Source organism: Ambystoma mexicanum, chromosome 5p (assembly GCF_040938575.1).
Source record: "Ambystoma mexicanum isolate Mex_15411 chromosome 5p, UKY_AmexF1_1, whole genome shotgun sequence".
Lineage (NCBI taxonomy): Eukaryota > Metazoa > Chordata > Amphibia > Caudata > Ambystomatidae > Ambystoma > Ambystoma mexicanum.
The window spans coordinates 942,128,104-942,146,517 of NC_090930.1; the positions used below are offsets into that span (position 1 = coordinate 942,128,104).

The 18,414-nt window shown below is 46.7% G+C and overlaps 1 protein-coding gene across 10 annotated transcripts in view; it reads left to right on the plus strand.

The window, feature by feature from the left end:
- The window catches only part of PPP4R1 (protein phosphatase 4 regulatory subunit 1), a 1,265,416-nt gene that overhangs the window by 1,023,714 nt on the left and 223,288 nt on the right, over positions 1-18,414 (plus strand). For all 10 annotated transcript variants that reach the window (XM_069613385.1, XM_069613380.1, XM_069613382.1 and 7 more), the window contains one exon: positions 13,990-14,090. In XM_069613385.1, coding sequence (XP_069469486.1) covers positions 13,990-14,090 — 101 coding nt within the window. The remainder of the gene's footprint in view (positions 1-13,989; positions 14,091-18,414) is intronic.

An 18,414-nucleotide genomic window follows, 5' to 3' on the forward strand; every position in this document is an offset into this window, starting at 1 on the left:
GGTCAATATAGACTCAGTGACAACGCAAGCCATCCTCTGGGAATCCTTTAAAGCATACACAAGGGGAATAGCCATTTCCAAAGAATGTGGCATTCTAAAGGGAATCCGAGCAGATATTTGTTAGTGAATCAACCCTGGCCGGCCTCGAGACCCGATACGCTCCAGATCACTCCCCAACTACTCTAGCGGCATTGGGCTCGGAACTGGATAGGTTCCGCAGCCTTGCAGAACGAGGGGTCAAATTCCTGGACTCTCCCCCCCAGTCCGCAAGGAAAGATGGGGAGGGAGAGCGACCGGGCCGTATGCTAGCCAGGCTCACTGGCCACTTCCCCACAGGATATCAACTCTGAATTTTTATCATTTTACACCTCACCCCATATATCAGAAATTGACTCCTATTTGGAAGGTCTTCCTCTTTCAGTCCTGTCCCCTGATGCCAGCTTCTCCTTGGAGAGGCCCATCACTTCCGAGGAACTCACTGAGGCCATTGAGTCGCTGGCATCTGGTAAGGCCCCTGGCCCGGATGGACTCCCCATGGAATTTTATAAGCAATACAAGACACACCTGGTCCCACACCTACTGGCCTTATGGGAAGAATCATGCGAAAAGGGTGAACTTCCCCCATCCCTCTGGGAGGCGTTGATAACAATCCTCCTCAAACCCGGCAAGCCCCCTACCCAGTGCGGCTCATACCGACCCCGATCATTGATTAACAGTGATGTTAAAATATATGCTAAACTTCTGGCCAACCGCTTAGCCCCATACATGCCCCACATCATTCACCCTGATCAGGCGGGATTTGTCGCGGGTAGGTCCACATCCCTGAATTTAAGAAGGCTCTTTAATGTGATCAGCAGGGTCAACCCAACCACACAGGCATTAACAGCCACTCTGTACATGCAGAAGGCATTTGACTCGGTTTCGTGGAAGTACCTCTGGCGATTCCTCGAGAAATGTAAGTTTGGCCCTAACTTCCAAACCTGGGTTAAGCTACTCTACACCGTCCCCTCAGCCAGAGTTCGCACAGAGGACAGGTGCTCCTTCCGCTTCCAGATATCCAGAGGGACACGACAGGGATGCCCGTTTTCCCCGCTAATCTTTGCCATAGCCATTGAACCCTTTGCCGACATGATTCGCCAGTCACACTCTCATAGGGGATTGCGCTCAACGGGCCAATCCAATATAGTTTCCCTTTACGCGGATGACGCTCTCCTGTACATCCGCTCCCCAGAAGCCAACCTCGCTCCTATCCTGGCAGATGTTGCCCGATTTGGAGACATATCTGGGCTGAAAGTAAACTGCTCCACATCTATATTATTCCCAATTAGACTCCACGCAACCTCCCTTGGATTTATGGGGATTCACCTGGTCTCAATCTAGCATCACTTACCTGGGGGTGGTAGTCTCCCGGCACACGGCAAAGCTGCGCGAGGATAATTACCAGAATTATCTGACGAGCCTGGCCACAAAAACTTCCAGCTGGACTAGACTCCCCATTTCGCTAGCAGGTAGGATTGGAATACTTAAAATGGTAGTATTACCTCAACTCCTTTACCGTTTCACCAACCTGCCAATATGGCCAGGGGACACATTCTTCAAATCACTATGTCATGTAAGTAACACCTTTCTTTGGCATTCAGGTGCAGTCCGCCTCAAAATGTCTACGCTGACCACCCCCAAGGAATTAGGCGGGTTTAACGCCCCAGACTTCACTAGATACTGGATGGTAGCCCAATCTCAATTCGCCTCTCATTGGTTTAACACCACTGACACCCCCCCACCCCTGCGCATGTCCGACTGGAGAAACTAACGGTTTCTGAACGGGTGATTGGCTCCCTTATCCTTAAACCTTTACCTCCTGACCCTGACTCCGCAGACCCCGTGGCTAGCACATCCTCAGCATTGGCCAAACTCTGGGCATTGGTCAACACACCTCACCCATTCCACAGGGACCTGGCACTATGGAACTTCTTCCCTGATGTCCCACCTATCCCACAATCTATCGTATCCTGCTGGGCTGATGCTGGCTTTCTGACACTCTGCGATGCCTATGAACAGGGCAACTTCGAGTGGTCTGAACTCTTTCCCTCAAGTGTCGGCCCTCAGCGTGGCTACAATACTCCTCGCTTCGAAGGAACCTCAAATCCAGATACCCAGATTTCCCCACGCTACCACCTGACGAACCCATAGTTGCGGAACTCTGTTCCTTTTACTCCTTCAAAGGAAAGGTGTCAAGGGTCTACTCCTTAATACAAGTTAGATCGGCCCCCGCCTTTACCAAGTTGAAATGAAGCTGGAAGGAGGATCTTGAGGTCGAGATCACCGACGAGAGATGGTCCCGAATGTGTGCTCGCACCCATGACGTGTCCTATAACTCTAAATTTAAGTTAATACAATTTAAGGTGCTGCACAGATACCATCATACACCAAAGAGGCTACATCATATGCTCTGCGACTTTTCTCCCAATTGTCCCAGGTGTGGCACTGATCAAGCATCTTACATCCATATGCTCTGGCACTGCCCTCACCTGACCCAATTTTGGACTGACATCTGTTCCACGTTATCGGACATACTGGAGCAAACAATTGCTCCCACCCCACTACATTATCGCGTCCATGACCTCCCCCAATTGGGGCGCGACTCTAAGAAACTGGCGGGTCTTTGTATGCTGCTAGCAGTCCGCTGCATATTAATGTGTTGGCTCTGCCCTAAGGCACCTACCTACACACAGTGGCTCAGGACAATTACCTGGGCACATGACACGGAAGAGGCCTGGTTGCCTGGTGCGCAGTGCAACGCCCACATTCGAGGCCAAGAGACATTTGGCGTAAGTTCCGGGATTACATGTCCACTATGACTTCGCCTTCAAACTCTGTTCCATCCTCCCCTGGTTGTTCTCCATAATATGGTCGCTTTGTGAACTGTCTCCTCTGATTCAAATGCCAACACTTTGTCTGCTGCCTGACCTCCCGACCCCCCACGGATAATTCATGTATACTGTTGAATGTGTGTTATTCTATTATCGCTGCTGGTGCCGTGCGCCCCCCTCTGTTTCTTTTGTGTGTTGTCAAGTCAAATAAATACATTTAAAAAATTTAAAAAGAATACAAGTCGTTGGATACCCTCCTGACAGTGGCCGATATTCAACGGGCAATCCACGCTCTAAACCTGGGCAAATCATCGGGCCCTGACGGGAATCCCGATAGACTTATATAGAGCCATGGCTGACGACATAACCCCCAAAACTTCACGCGGTATATTCGAAGGCAGCCGCAGGCAGCCGCCTACCAAGGTCAATGATGATTGCTAACATAGTGGTGTTCGACAAAAAAGGGAGGCCTAACGATGAATGCGGGTCGTACAGACCTATATCCTTGATAAACTCCGATGCCAAGATCCTTGCGAAATGTCTTGCCCAGAAATTAGAGACACTATTGCCAAGTCTGGTCCACCCAGACCAGACAGGATTCATTCGTAAACGGCGCTCAGGGAACAACGTTCACCGGCTCCTCCACGTTATAGCGGAAGAACCGGGATGAGAGGACTCGCCCTCACAATCGACGCAGAGAAGGCCTTTGACAAAGTCCCGTGGGACTTTTTTCCTCGCTCTTGCAGACTTTGACCTTCCCCCGTCTGATAGGCCTGATCCGTCTACTATATTCAGTCCCCGAAGCGACGGTTACCACCAACGGACATACATCAGCCCCCTTCACACTGTATTCAGGCACTTGCCAAGGCTGCCCGCTATCACCCCTCCTCTACACCCCATCCATCGAACCAGTAGCTGTGATACTGCGGTCAGATCCTCCGTGGAGAGGGTTGTGGAAAGGAGGCACAGAACATTGAATCTCCCTTTATACCGATGATCTCCTGCTATATATAGGCAACACCCACACGTCCATCTCCAGAGTGAGATCTCTCCTACAACAATATGGTCTGATGGCCGGCTACCAGGTCAATTGGGCTAAATCGGAAATCTTACCACTCAGGTCGGACATCCCCTGGGATCCGGGGGAAGGGTCCCGCCATTCAGACTGCAGACAGGTCATATTAAGTACCTAGGGGTCAATATTAGCGCATACACCAAGGACCTGCAAGATCTAAACTACCTGCACATGATCGAGCGGATCCGGTCCGACCTCACTAAATGGGACACCGTACCCCTCTCCATGACCGGTAGAATAAATGTGGTCCAAATGAACTCAAGCCCCAAACTTATCTATCTGGAATGATGCTTCCATGCGCCCCCACAGTGGAGTAACTTTGTTGAAAATGTTGGGGGGGGTTGACATCTGAAGAAAAGGTGCCCCAGCCAAATGAATGGGGACAAAATGGTGTGCCATGAAAGTTGGGTGGGTCAAACACCCCTGCCCCCCCTAAAATTACACCCATGCACCCCCCAGCCCGAAGATGTACAGAACAGTAGATGCTGCGTTCTCAAAGTTTATCTGGCGGAGTAAAAGGGCACGTATCCGCTCAGGGATCCTCACTGTATCCAAACAGAATGGCGGCCTCGCGCTACCGTCCTGGAGGAGCTATTAGATGGCAGCCCAAATCTGCTGGGCCAAGCGCTGGCTTAGTCCGACCAACGACTCCAGCTGGAGGGCGATGGAGTTAGCACTGATGACCCCCTCTTCCCCGCTGGATGTTCTAGCCAATCCCCTAGCGAAACTATCGTGGCAGCTCAAGGTGCTTCCAGTAGTGGGACCAACAGTGACCCAGTGGCACAGGCTCCGAGCCCAACAGGGTACAGACAACAAAGTAGCACCTACCTGGATGTCGATCAAGGACCTCCTCTCACTTTGGCACATACCGACATTACACCCATTGTAAGATACCCTGTGGGAACGGGTCAAAATACACAACCAATGCGATGCGTCGAAAATACATACTCTCTCGGAGGCCCCTGAAACACTATCCCTACATGCGGGACATTGGCTGCAGTATGGCACAATCTGAGCTGATATAACGCAGCACACTACAGAGTCATCTAGGCAAGCATCGCCGTCTCCCTGCGAGCTAGAACTTGAGTGCCAGACAAGCACCCACCCACGACTCTGTGCTTTCTAGGCCATGGCCATTCCGAACAATGTGGGGAGGAACTCCGCTCTAGCGGAAGCATGGTCGCAGGACCTAGATACCCCGATTGAGACTGGTGACATATACCAGTTCTTTGCAACCGTCCCAGGAATGTCAATGAACCAAAAAAACAGGGAAATCCAGTTCATCATCATCCGCCGTCCAAAATGTATACAATGGGCCTGATGACCTCCACCTCATTGCTGCCATGGTTGCAGGGAGATTGGCACCATCAGACATATGCTATGGTCCTGTCCAAGGGTAAAACCCTATTTGAGAATGGTACCCGTGCTGGTGACCTCCCGCATCTCAGATGCGGATATCTCACAGACCCTGGAAGAGCCGTTATTCGGGGCCAACCATAAAGAGTGGCACTAAGACCCATTAGCATGCAAAACCCTGAATGCATGGATGTTTGCAGCATGCAAACTCCGTATTGTAAACTGGAAAGGTGCAACACCGGCCACGGAAATAAAGACCACCTTCCTGTCCAAAATGTGCTCCCTTGAGCACAGCGCACTAAAAAGAACGAACCTGGCCAGGGCCGAACTAACACTCAAATACTGGAAACTCTTTGCCCCACAGCCCCCTCTCTCCCTGAGGAGCTCACTCACTATGGGGGCGACTGACACCACCAAGACGGCATACTCTTCCCTTGCACACGCTACCCCGGACACCCCGGCTAAATGCCAATAAATCCCAGACTCAACTCACCACACTCACTTGCCATTAAGTTGCATAAGATAGGTGCTTCCCCATGTATCAACCCGGCCACACATACATATACTGATGTAAGATTTACCCTGGTTCCCGAATAAGGTGTAGTAGGAATAGTGTTGGTGGGGTGACAAAACCTTGTTAGTTACCGGCACTGGCAGGAAGTTGGTACTCCAGTACTGTCAGTAGGTATTCACACTTCAGTTCTCAGTTATGGTTGGGTATTGGTATTTATTGGTTCAGGTGCAACATAACACTTGTGGCACACTGTGCCCGGATGGTGAAACAATAAACACAGCAGACGCGCGTTTCAACCAAAGTCTTTCTCAAGGCAAGCGAGTTGTAGTGAGGCTCGCTGGGGGTCACGTAACTAGTTGGCATGGAGGAGTCTAGTTCGTTATCAGAATTAACCAGACAAATCTCTCCACCAACTAAGAACGGCCATACAGTAGGAATAGTGGTTTTCTGTTGGGGTATGGAGGGAGGTGGGTGTGGAGGAGTTGGGGAATAGAGTTATTAGGTTTATACATATGGGCTCTGCACCGTGCCAGGTCAGCATAAACCACAATGGACAATAACGGACCTTGTCAAAGACTCCCCCCTCTATATTACATTGGGAAGGAGGATGGACACCGGGGGGAATATGTGGATCAAGACAGAGTAAAGTGTTCTTTTACTTGCATTTGTTGAGAATTACTGTATGTGCTGAAAAAGTTCTAATGTTACAAAAAAAAGATGGTAACTCTAGCCCAGATCCTGCAAGCCCTCGATCTGCAGTACTGGTTGGTATCACGCCACCTTCAGGGTGCCAACTTCTGCGTCCATATCCATCGGAAGCACATAAAGTACCTAAATCCTGCCGTTCAGTCTTTCTTCGGCTCCCAGGGTTTTCACATAGCTGCTAGCAGTCGTGGCAGCTTGCCTCGGGAGGAAAGGCATTTATATTTTTTTCGCTACCTGTACGACTGCCTTTTCTGTGCTCACTCCCCACAACTGGTGTTGCAACACTTACTCCACGCATGCACTCTATTGCACAGCTTTGGCTTTTCCCTGAACTCCAGAAATGTTCAGGTTTCGCCATCCCAGTCCCTCTGATTTATCGGTGCAGTCTTGGACACTGGCCTCGGCAGAGCATTCCTGCCGGAGGACCAAGTGGCAAACATCTTTTGGATGGTCAATCTCCCCGAATTGCAGGACCAATTACCAGCCTTAGCCTTTCTGCGCCTTCTGGACCTCACGGGCTCCTGCATTCTAGTGGCTCTGGAGGTCAAGGCTGTGCATGAGGTTGCTTCAGTGGCTCCTCAGTTGCCAATAGTCGCAGTTTCAAGGCCACGTGTTGTACATTCTAAAGGTCTCAGACCAGTTGGCTCAGGAGATTGCATGGTGGGCTGTGAGAGACCACTTGCTAAGAGGCACTTTGTTTAGTTAACCCTTGCCCCAGGTGATGGGTGTCACAGATGCATCTTCATCAGGTTGGGGCTCTCACCTTTCGGAACAGACAGTGAGCAGACTGTGGTCCCCTGCAGAGTCTTGGGAACACACCAGTTTGCTGGAGCTGAGGGTGGTCAGACTGGCACTGGTCACGTTCCTCCCCTCTGAGGCACAAGACTGTGCTGACTGTGACTGACAACACCGTGGCTAATGCACGAACAACCTACGCGGTGGTGTGGTGGTTCTTGCCTCTTTGCAGAAAAGCAATGCGACTGTAGTTCTGGGCTATAGAGAATAGCGTCTGACGGCAGCCCATCTAGCCAGAAGTGTCTTCTAATGGATGCCTTGAGCAGACAGACTTCAGCCTCCCACAAGTGGGATCTCTGTCTGGAAGTTCTGGACATCTTCTCTTTTTGGGGAACTCAAGTGGACCTCTTCTCTTCCAGTGTGAACAGGAAGTGCGAGTTGTTCTGCTCCAGGAAATGTCCAGGTCCGGAAGTTCTGGGGGGGATGCACTGACAGTAGTGTGTCCATGTGATCTTCTTTATGCGTTCCCTGTCATTTCACTGGTTCTCAGGAGATTGCGCCCATTTGGAACCACATTGACCATGATCGTTCCGGACTGGACCTGGAGGATGTGGTATCTAGAGTTGCTGGACATGTCTATTTGCCCTCCCTGCCGCCTTCAGAGTAGAATCAACTTGCTCTCCCAATTGGAGCGACAGGTTCTTAACCCAAACCTCAGCACCCTGTACATTTATGCTTGGCTACTAAGAGGTTGAGATAAAAGGAGTGGGGCTTGTCAGACAATGTCCTTGATGTGCTCCCTTCAGCTCTGAGAACCCACCACAGCCTATTTATGCCTGCAGATGGCATACATTTTTGGCTTTGTGCTAGTAGAGCGATCGGAACCCTTTATCCTGTCAGTTTCCCCTGTTTTGGATTTATTGCTGTCCTTGGCCCAAGTGGGCCTGCAGATTGGCAGTACTAAGAGACAGCAACGCTATTTTGGTTTTCAAGAGATCCCTGGAACAGGGCTCGTTCTTCACAATCCACACTGTCATGCAGTTATTACAGGGTGTGTGTAACCAGTTTCCTCCACGCCAGTCTGTAGTTCCTGCGTGGGATTTAAATTTGGTTTTGACATTACTTATGGGAGCTCTGTCCGATACCCTGAATTCCTGTTTTATTAGATTGCTCACCCTTAAGGTCATTTTCCTGGTTGCTATCACTTCCGCAAGATGGGTGTGAGCTCCTGGAGTTCTGTTAAACCTCCCTATTTGGTTTTCTCGAAAGAGAAGGTGATGAGAGTGAGACCATCTTTTCTTCCTAAAGTGGTCTCTGATTTTCATCTCTCTCAAAAGCTCAATTTATCAAGTTTTTTTCCCTATACCTCAACCTTAAGGCAGAGTAGCGATTCCATCGGCAGGCCCCGGTGCATTTCCTAAGCTACTACGTCTCTCGAATCAGAGAGGCCAGGAAAGATTACCAGCTTTTTATTAGTTAGGCTGTGGCTCGTGCTGGCAGAGCTGTGATCAAATCAATTCTTTGTCGTCTTTGCGTTCTTCATTATGCTCTCTTTTTTGTGGGGTCCTCCAGGGCTCCGCCTTGTCCCACACCTTTTTAACATCTGCATTCAGCCCCTTGTGAAACTCATGCACTCCCACAGCTTCCGTTGCTACTCCTATGCCGATGATATCCAAATCATTGTGCAGCTTCAGCTTTCTCAATCTGAAACTGTCATCCAGTTTAGGGTTTTTTTGGAGGCTGTGGGTTGTTGGACGAGTGTCAATTGGCTTAAACTAAATGAGGCCAAGACTGAGGTACTGGTGGTGGATCCTACCTTCTGCTACTTCATTATAGACTTCTTCTTTCTGGCCCTTTGCCTTAGGTTGCTTTCCTACTCCTGTTTCGACGGTTAAGAATCATGGTGTTAAAATCATCTCGTCTCTCTCCTTAGAGCCAACTTTGTTCTCTCTGGCAAACCGGGTACTTCCAACTTCTCAAAATGCTGCCATTCCTTTCCTTTTCTTTACATGCTCCAGTAGTTGCATCGCTGGTCCTGATTCAGATTGACTATTGTAATTTTCTTTTCTTAGCCCAACCACTGTATCTTATCCATAGTTTACAGCTTCAAAACCTTGCTGCTAGAGTGGCTAGGGGCACACCTTATGGTTCCCACATCTCCCCAGTGCTTCGATCTTTACATTGGCTTCCCGTTCTTAAACGGATTGAGTAAGTGTCTTGTTGAAGTCTTAATATATTGTTCACCGGGCATTTTATGCTGTTGCTGCCGAGCACCTCCAGCTCAACTCAACTTTCTGCCGTACATTCCAAGTAGTTTTCTGCGGTCTTGAGATGGTAATTGGATCCTGGTTCCTCGTATCAGGCTTTCCGGAACAGGTGGTCAGGTATTTTCTGTGGCGGCCTCTAAACTCAAACTCATTGCCCCCTCTTTTAAGGGCTCCCAAGACTCATCTGCAGTAAGGCGTTTCCTTAAGACCTTCATTTTTTAACTGATGGTGCCCGTTATGTGGTTGTATCTGCAGTATTTTTCCAGCACGAAGATGCCTTCCGGCAAACCGGTGCTTTATAAATGCAGGTAACATAACATCAAACAGACGGTGTCAAGGTGGATCATTTTCTGCATCTCTGAATGCTATGAGCTGGCTTGAAAGGATGTGCCTGAGAGTCTCGGAGCCCATTATCCCAGAGGACTGACTGCCACCTCTTTCATGCAGAGTGGAGTCCCTGTCCACCACTAGGACAGGGACATATGCAAGGCATCAACGTGGGTGTCTCTGCACATGTTTGCCCAATATTACTGCTTGGATTCCCTTTCAGGCCAGGATGCCCATTTTGGTAGAGCGGTCCTCCAAAGTTTTGGTGTCCTTGCTCTCCTCCCTTGTCCAGGTCTACATACTGCTTTGGGAGTTTATCATAGATGAGGAATCCGTGGGAGAAAGGAATCCATTAGAAGAACAAATGACTTGCCTCTCAGTAATGTTCTTTCTGATGAATGTTCCTCCCACAGATTCCACATTGCCCGCCGCACCTACCCCTCTTTGCAGATAGTCAGTATACCAGCAGTTCTACAGTCCCTCAGCATTGGAATGCAAGGGGAAAAGGTTTTCGGACAACACCTGCGCTGGGATGGGATATCATAGATGAGGAATCCGTGGGAGGAACATCCATCAGAAAGAACATTATCGAGAGGCTAGTAAATTGTCTTTTTTTCATCTCGGCCTCCTTTGTAAGGTGCAGTATGGATTTTATTAATGGACTGCATTGTCTTTTACATGGATAAATCATGTGGAATAATCTCATATAAGATGTATGGTTTGCCTGTTTGTTTTTGGAAATGCAAAAAAATGTAGCAAGTGTTAAGGAGAATTCTGTTAAGGCTAATTTCCCAAACCTATTGAGTCCCCCAGCAGCTTTGCTTTGGGGTTTATTTTTTTCTCCTGCTAAGAGTGAGACTCTTTTTTTCTCCCACTCTTAGACATGATTTGAGATATCCTTTGACTTTGAATGTGTTTGATGGGCTATGGGGTCTTTTACTCCATAGGGCTTCATGTGTTTTTGGTATGTGTGTTACACAGCACCCTCTGTGCCATAACACAGGGGTGTCATAGTGACCCCCAAACATAGACTCCGTACCCTGGGACTGACTACTGTCTCCCAGGGCATGTATAGTCACCATTGGCTTTACTAGTCCTAAATTGTAAACAGAACCAGTACAAACCATCATATTGTGGGCGTACTGGTAGGGGCAATTCGATTGCCCCTGGGTCTGTTGTTCGAGGGGGCACTGTCCAGTCCCCCCTGAGCGAGTTTTGGCTTGTGGCAGCGGATACTACTTTTTATATTCAACCGCAAATATATCCCTATGGGATTTTCCCATTGTTCGAGGTTAATACTTTTTAACGTAGCCTCAAACATACCGCCGGTTTATTTATTTTATATTAATTCACCGGTTGGTATTTTTTGCCAGAACTTGGTTCCAAAATGGCGTTTGTGGTTGCTTCTGTGACTCCAACCCAAGTCGAGCCCTTTGTTCCACTTTTTGGCAGGCTTCTCCACAGAAGCCTCCAAAAGTGGTGCCACTCTGTCTGGGTACCACAGGAGGTGAGGGAGGGGGTTTAGGCACCCTAGACTGAGTTGCCTCAGCAACTCAAGTCACACTCTTGTGTGATTGGCCCAGTGGTGAGCCGCCCGGCTCACCACTTAGCATGTTTGAGTGACAGCTAGGACTGGTGAATGGGGGTTTTCGGCATAAAAGCAGGGCTTTGGGGACTGGGACTTCAGACGTCGCCACTGGACCAAAGAATCCGAAGAGGGAGAAGCTGAGCCGACCTGCAACGACGACACCACTGGTGGAGTCCTGCTGAACCGACTCGCCACTTTTTCCAACGACAGAGGAGATCTTCATCCCGAAGAGTCTTCTTCCTTTGACTGGTGGGGATAACCAGTTTGCCCGCCTTTTTGCCTTCCCGGATCATCTCGTGGCCGCCTTGCCTGTGCCAAGCACCCCGGCAACCGGGATACCACGTTTTCCACTACCGCGAATAAAAGGGTAGTACCTTTTTACCGGAGAACTCCGCGGCTGGTTTCTTCCCTGGCAGTGCAACGACCTTCAGCTTTCCTCCAAGTCGAGACCATCTCTTCCTCTGGAAGACGCCGTGACTTGCACCCGCTGCCAGGAACAACTGCCCCCGTTGGAGGATTCTCTCCACTTTCAAGGTACTGTGTCCGCCTGGCCTCCCTCGCAACGGTCTGTGTGGGGTGTCTCGTAAATCCTCAACTTACCACTTGGGTTGGCCCTAGGCTGGCTAACTGAACTTTTCTGAGCTGAACGGATTCCTTTTTAAACTCTCTGCAAGACTCTCCAAGCCTTTTAAACTGTGTGATCTTAGGCTCATTGGTGTGCTACTCTCTCCAAGAGGGAGCCTGGCCTCTGAACTTTTTGCTCACAAGTAGACTTTGACTTTTCTGCCTTGCTGAGTGCTTCTAAAGTATTGTGTTGTGTGCTGTTTCTAATTTCTGCCTTTCCCCTCCCTTTTTCTTAACTTATTGGAGTGCCATCTTTAGTTAAGCGCTCACCTCTGTCTGGAAATAAGTGATGTTAACTAAGACTTGTCTAATAAGGAATAAGGGATGTATGTATATTAATAGTGACTGTGTTTTTGAACTTGCTTACAATAATAGTGCAAGAGTGTTTCTAAGTGTGTCTTTAAATAAATAATTATATACTTGATACCAAAAGCTCTGGTCAGTGTTTGCTTGTGCTACTGTATTTTGGTACCTATCTTGTATACTCTATATACTGTCTTACTCTTCTTGAGAGAAGTCTGGCTGCTCAGCCACAGCTACCAGGTAAATCTGGGTGGTACAGACTGCTACCAATTGGGTTTACTGCCAACACCTGTAGTCTTAAACCTTTTGCAGTGGTCCCTAAGGGAACTGCACAGGTTTCTGCCTAACAGCAGGCGCCTCTCTAGAAAGAACATGGCATGATAACCTGTCTGTTGTTTTTTTTTTACCCACTTTGAGAGTCCGCAGCAATCGCTTTTTGCTAACTGTACTTTTCACAAAGGAGGAATACCATTTGCATATCAGTCTTTATCCCGCCCACAAGGGCAGTCCAACACTTAAATTCCAGGCAAACCTTCTTTGAACAAGAGTACCATCCGCAACCACAGACTCGTGTTTCAGCCTTGTTGGGCCTCATCAGTGAGGTGAAGCTGTGCCTCTCTAAGCACAGTGAGCAAGGGGTCCACGTCTGGGTTCCCCCAGGTAACTTAGGGTGACCAACCCCAAGTCCCTTGCAAAAATACAAAAAAGGTAGCAGGCGTCCCTCTCTAGTTTTAGGAAATGGTCATCCAAAATCTACAAAGCCTGCGTCTTGGACAATTACCTTTTTATGTTGTAAAACAAAACAACGTATCGGTGACATATATTAAAGAATGCGTTTGAAATTCCAGGTGCAAGCACATCATAATTATTAGTGGCATGAAGGATGGTGAGAACCCTTAGCATAAAAGGAATTAAGGAGCTAACAAGTGAAGCAATGCAGGGGCTTGCTCATAGGGACAATGGCCGTGGTTTTGAGTGGATTCACATGCCCCTCCGCTTGAGCATAAATGCTGTGCATTGGAAAAGGCCACAAGAGCACCAATTACACCTACTTGTACATGAGTACATGCTAGTTTGGCACAATTTCTGGCATCAACCTTAAGGTGGAACTAGTCCCACAAATACTGTGCTAGAGAAGTGGTTATGGTTTAATAGTACAGTAGTAAATACTGTGCTCGCACACTTTATTCCAGCAGACTAGGGTCTGGATACACGTGGCAGGGGCACAATGTGCCACTCCAAAGGCAATCCTAGGCACTTTGATACTGTTATGCGGTGGTTTGGCACAGTATGAAAGCATATTAACATAACATTATGGATGTGCCTGAATTTTTTGAATAAACGACAGGAACGAACTTTGTAACCAGGTGAAATATAAATCTCTATCGAGAGCAGTGTTTTTTCTTCAAAAATGTAAGTATTTAGTTTCCCACTTTTTCAGGATTATGCAAACCAATAGACAGTCTCTTGATTGAAACCTTATATTGTAGGATTTCCTGAAACACCAAAGTGCATGTTAACCAAATGGAGGTACAATATGTGAATTGTAAGAGAAATATTCATTTAAAAAAGCTGATTATCTGCCATTAATAAAACTGGCTTGTATTTCATTTTTTCCATGCCAGCTTCTACAGTTAGACAGAAGAAGAGAATATCTTTACCAGCTGCAAGAATTTCTAGTGACGGATAACAGTAGAAATTGGCGGTTTCGAGCAGAGCTGGCAGAGTATGTATCAACACTTTAAATATAGAGAGTGGACATGTTTAGTTTGTAATGTGTATACTTCCAAGCACGGCATTTATTTGTCTTCAGTAGTATCACATCCAAGATTTCATGGGATCACTGTGCACTTAATCTATTACTATTGTGCACTTGCTAGATTCGCCATTAAAGTGTTATATATTTTTCACCCAGTGGTAAATAAAGATTCAGAAAAAGGAGTAGTGCATCCCTGGCTGTTTTCTAACTGGAGTACCAATCTGTTTAATGTTGCTTCACCTGAACCATTTTGTTTTGAACGTTGTTTTTATTTTAAAATGTTACTTAACATGGAGAGATGTGATCAGTTTGTGACCCTTTGGCAGGATTTGGCGCCCGTTTTCTCCCGTTAAATACTTATTGGTTCAGGTATGTGCACTACGCAGTAAGTCATCCATGCAATCCTTCAACTAATACATCATGATGAATGAAGTTTTCCCGCTAGTCTAATGTTCTGCAATTATGAACCTGTCACAATAAGACTTTGGCAACATAAAATGGCATCCACCATGGAGACGAGGTAATAATACGAGTTGCAGTGGCACTGCCTTCCTTCCTAGCTAGCTTCCTTTTATACTCCCAACAGGAAGGACCAACCAGTAAATATCAAAAATCTTGGCTGCCATCTTAAAAATGTACATTCACCTACAAAATGACAGGAGGAACCAAGATGAGACTGCAAGTGCTAGTGTCCATGAACCTCCCACTAGCATACCACCACAACAGCAGCATGAGCAGGACCTCGGGTCATTGAATAGGAACATCTCTAAACCCAAGTGCCTATGGTCCTACTGTAGTCTACCAGTAAACCACTCTAATTACTTCAGGCTGATTTGAGTTGCATTTCAGCTACTTTCTTCAAGTGCATTCAGAGTATTGCTTTACCTGAAATATTTTAAAATGTGCTCATGCAGGAGGCACACGCACCGCCCCATGGAGGGCTAGTATGTTATTGATTTCACTCACACAGACATGTGCATCATAAACCTTAAGGTGGAAACCTCCATGCTGAACAGATTTGATGAGTTGTAATGCATATTTGTTGGGGAAAAAGTGAAATAAAATATTCAGTGCAAGCAAAAACTATAAAGCCATTGTGTTGAAAGAACAAGGGTTACAAAGTAGCGATAATGTCCAAAGTTAAGATAGAGCCCCACATGCTCCCTGTGTTTTCATTTGAAACAATTGACATTTTCTAAGGCTTGAAGCAGTTTGGGTAAATTAAGTTTCCAAATCACAATCGGGTGGCATTCACTGCAAGTATTTTTCACCATTGATTCCTCATTTACCTTTTCTCCTAATTGTATAGTATAGGCGCATTATAAATGCCCAATACATAAAATATATTGAAACTCTTGGCATTGGGATCTGGGGATGGAGCGCACAGCTTCATACCAGCTAGGTTTCCTAATATCTGAAGTGTTAATGTTGAATGTTCTGATATATCTGGCCATGGTTGGTAGGAGATTTGTGAAGAGTGATGGGAGCAGAACCTGCATATGAAGCATTTAAATGTCCAGCCTCAATGTCTATTGTGCCATTGCTTGGCTTGATCTACTTGACACCAGGCTACTAAATCTTGGTGGCGGAGGCATGGGTGGATATGCAGGTTTGTGCATTTGTACAAGTGAGCGCATAATCCCTTTCAAAAGATGTGCAATCTGTTGGGCGATCTCATGAAATTATGCTTTGGGTTCTAATAAATGATAGTTTATTTGTATAGCGCCTATACACACACGTTTCAAAGCGCTTCAAGGCTAGGGAGCAAGGGAAAATACAATTACATTCTTACAAGGCCTTGAGACATCAAATCTGTTCAGCATGGAGGTTTCCACCTTAAGGTTTATGATGCACATGTCTGTGTGAGTGAAATCAATAACATACTAGCCAAAACCGATGGACGCATTTGCACCAAACCTGCGCAAGCAGAGGCGGCTTGGTCCCGAAATCGTGCTTTTGTAAATCCGTCCTGTAGTTTTATTTTAAAAATGGACAAAAAGTAGGTAACAAAGAATTAATGCTGATCTGGGTCCGGTCCGCAGACTCATTTCATGATTCGGTGTCCGTGGACGCCTCTGGTCCAATCGGAGAGCAACGTGGCATTATACACACCCGCTGATTGGTCAATTAAAAAACGTGAGTTGCATCAAAACTTTTGAAACGGACGCCATGTATGATTCACGAACTGCTTCCGTAGCCCTATTTCTGCATTGCAGGGTCGGTGAAAAACAGTTTTTGGCTGGCTTATAACTTTGGTGCCACTCAATGGAACTGCATGGAAATCAGCAATATCGTTCTACACCTGGCCCTGAATGGTTCTACAAAGTCTGGTGCTGTTTCGATGAGAGGGGGAAAATCTAGAGGGGGTAGTCCCAAAATATTTGAAAGGCTTATACATTTGGTGCCGTTGACCAATCTGAACAAAGGTTTTCAGAAAGATTATAGAGCCAACCTTGAATGTTTGTGCGAAGTCGAAATGGATTTTGTCAAGTGGGGGCTAAGTGATTGTATTTTGTATATAAACAAATAAATACAAAATACAAGTTATGATTATTTCTTGTATGTACATTTTGACACTTTTAAAAAAAATACAACCTAGACGGATTTGCAGCAAACTCCTGCAAGGAGCATTGGCACTGACCCAAATGCATGGTTTTGCAAATGGCTCAGTTTTATTTTAAAGTGTCATAATGTTGTTACACAAAATAGTGATATAACTTTGGTGCATGTACAGTGGCCCGGCCCTCGGCGAGGACAAATGCCTACTCTGATTTACTAATTGGGGCATGCAGCATGGCCGAAGCCCTAGGTTTAAATGGGAAAAATAATTCTGCAGGGGGCTGCAGCCTGATGTGCTGGACAGGATTGCAGCAAACTTACGCGAGGAGCATCAGCAAGGACCTGAAAGCATGATTTAGCAAATATATAGTCGTTTTTTTTTTTTTTTTTGTCTGCTGCCTAGGACAAATAAGGACAAATGTCTACTCTGATTTGCGTATTGGGTAATGCGTCATGGCCAAAGCCCATGCTCCATGGATCGTGTTAACTGGCCATGGCTGAAAGCCATGAGCACTGGCCGTTGGTCACATTATGAGGGTGTAGTGGACACTGAAGTAGGATGCAGGGTAGGTGCAGTGGATAACGGGGGTGGTTTGGTGGGGTTGGGGTCATGGTCGAGCCTCATGTCCTAGGCAAATCAACAATTATTTGCATCCCCAGCATGTGCTGCTGATAACGACAAACATCAGTATGTGTTGCAAACAATAGGTTAAAGTAGGTTTACAGTTCTTTCATATTTTAAGAGGAATTAATAACATATACAGTGATGTAACGTCATGAAACTTTTTCAAAAACATATGAAATTCACTGCAAAAACTTTGTTAATGGGACATTATGGTTACAAGTAAAACCGAAAACTCCCAGAAATTTGCCAGTTATGGTAAGCTAAGCAACCATAACTCATGCCACCACCATGCACCCTTAAAACGAACATCCAGGACATCAACAATGACACCACAAATGTAATTGATGACATCACTGTAAGAATCTGATGGCCTACAAATCATTAGTTATCCAGCTTGCACATCAGACTGTAAGGCCATGAGGTATTGGCAATTGGCTCACCTAACCTTTGGCAGGGTAAACCTTCCTTTATCTCTTGGCATGGGAGTTAATCGCTGTAGACCCTTCGGTCCGTTCCATCGCAACAAGAGGCTATATACTGCCTCTCAACCCCACTTCTCCTACCCAGCATCAAAGGATGAGACCCTTTCCTACAGTAGGTATCCAAACTCTGACAATCTCAAGCCAAAGAGTGTGTTCCCCCAGAAACCTCCCAGGACTACTTTCAGATGATCTTTACTGTGGAAGAGATGGACATGGTCTCCTGACACTCCCCACACCTAGCCTGTTCAACACTTTACTATGCAAGAAGAAATGATAAATGCTCGCCCAGTGCAAATCCATGCTGATCTACAGCAGGGAGATTGCCTTTCTCCAGAGTACCTCAAAACTGCGAATCTGCATGTTTTTAATTGACCCTGAGATCTAGATTTTCTCCACTTCATAGTGGGAGGGACCATGTATAGCGTAATTGCCTTTGGTCAAGGCACAGCTCCTAGGATTTTCACCAAAGTCTTACGCACTAGTCGCGAGTTTCCTCTGGTTCAAGTATTAGTTATCTATATCTAGAGAAGTGCCTCATTCAAGTCTCCTTTGGAGACTGTGGAGACCCAGAAGAGTCGGACTAGGGTTTAACAATTCAAGCTTGTTTATTCAAAATACAGAGAAA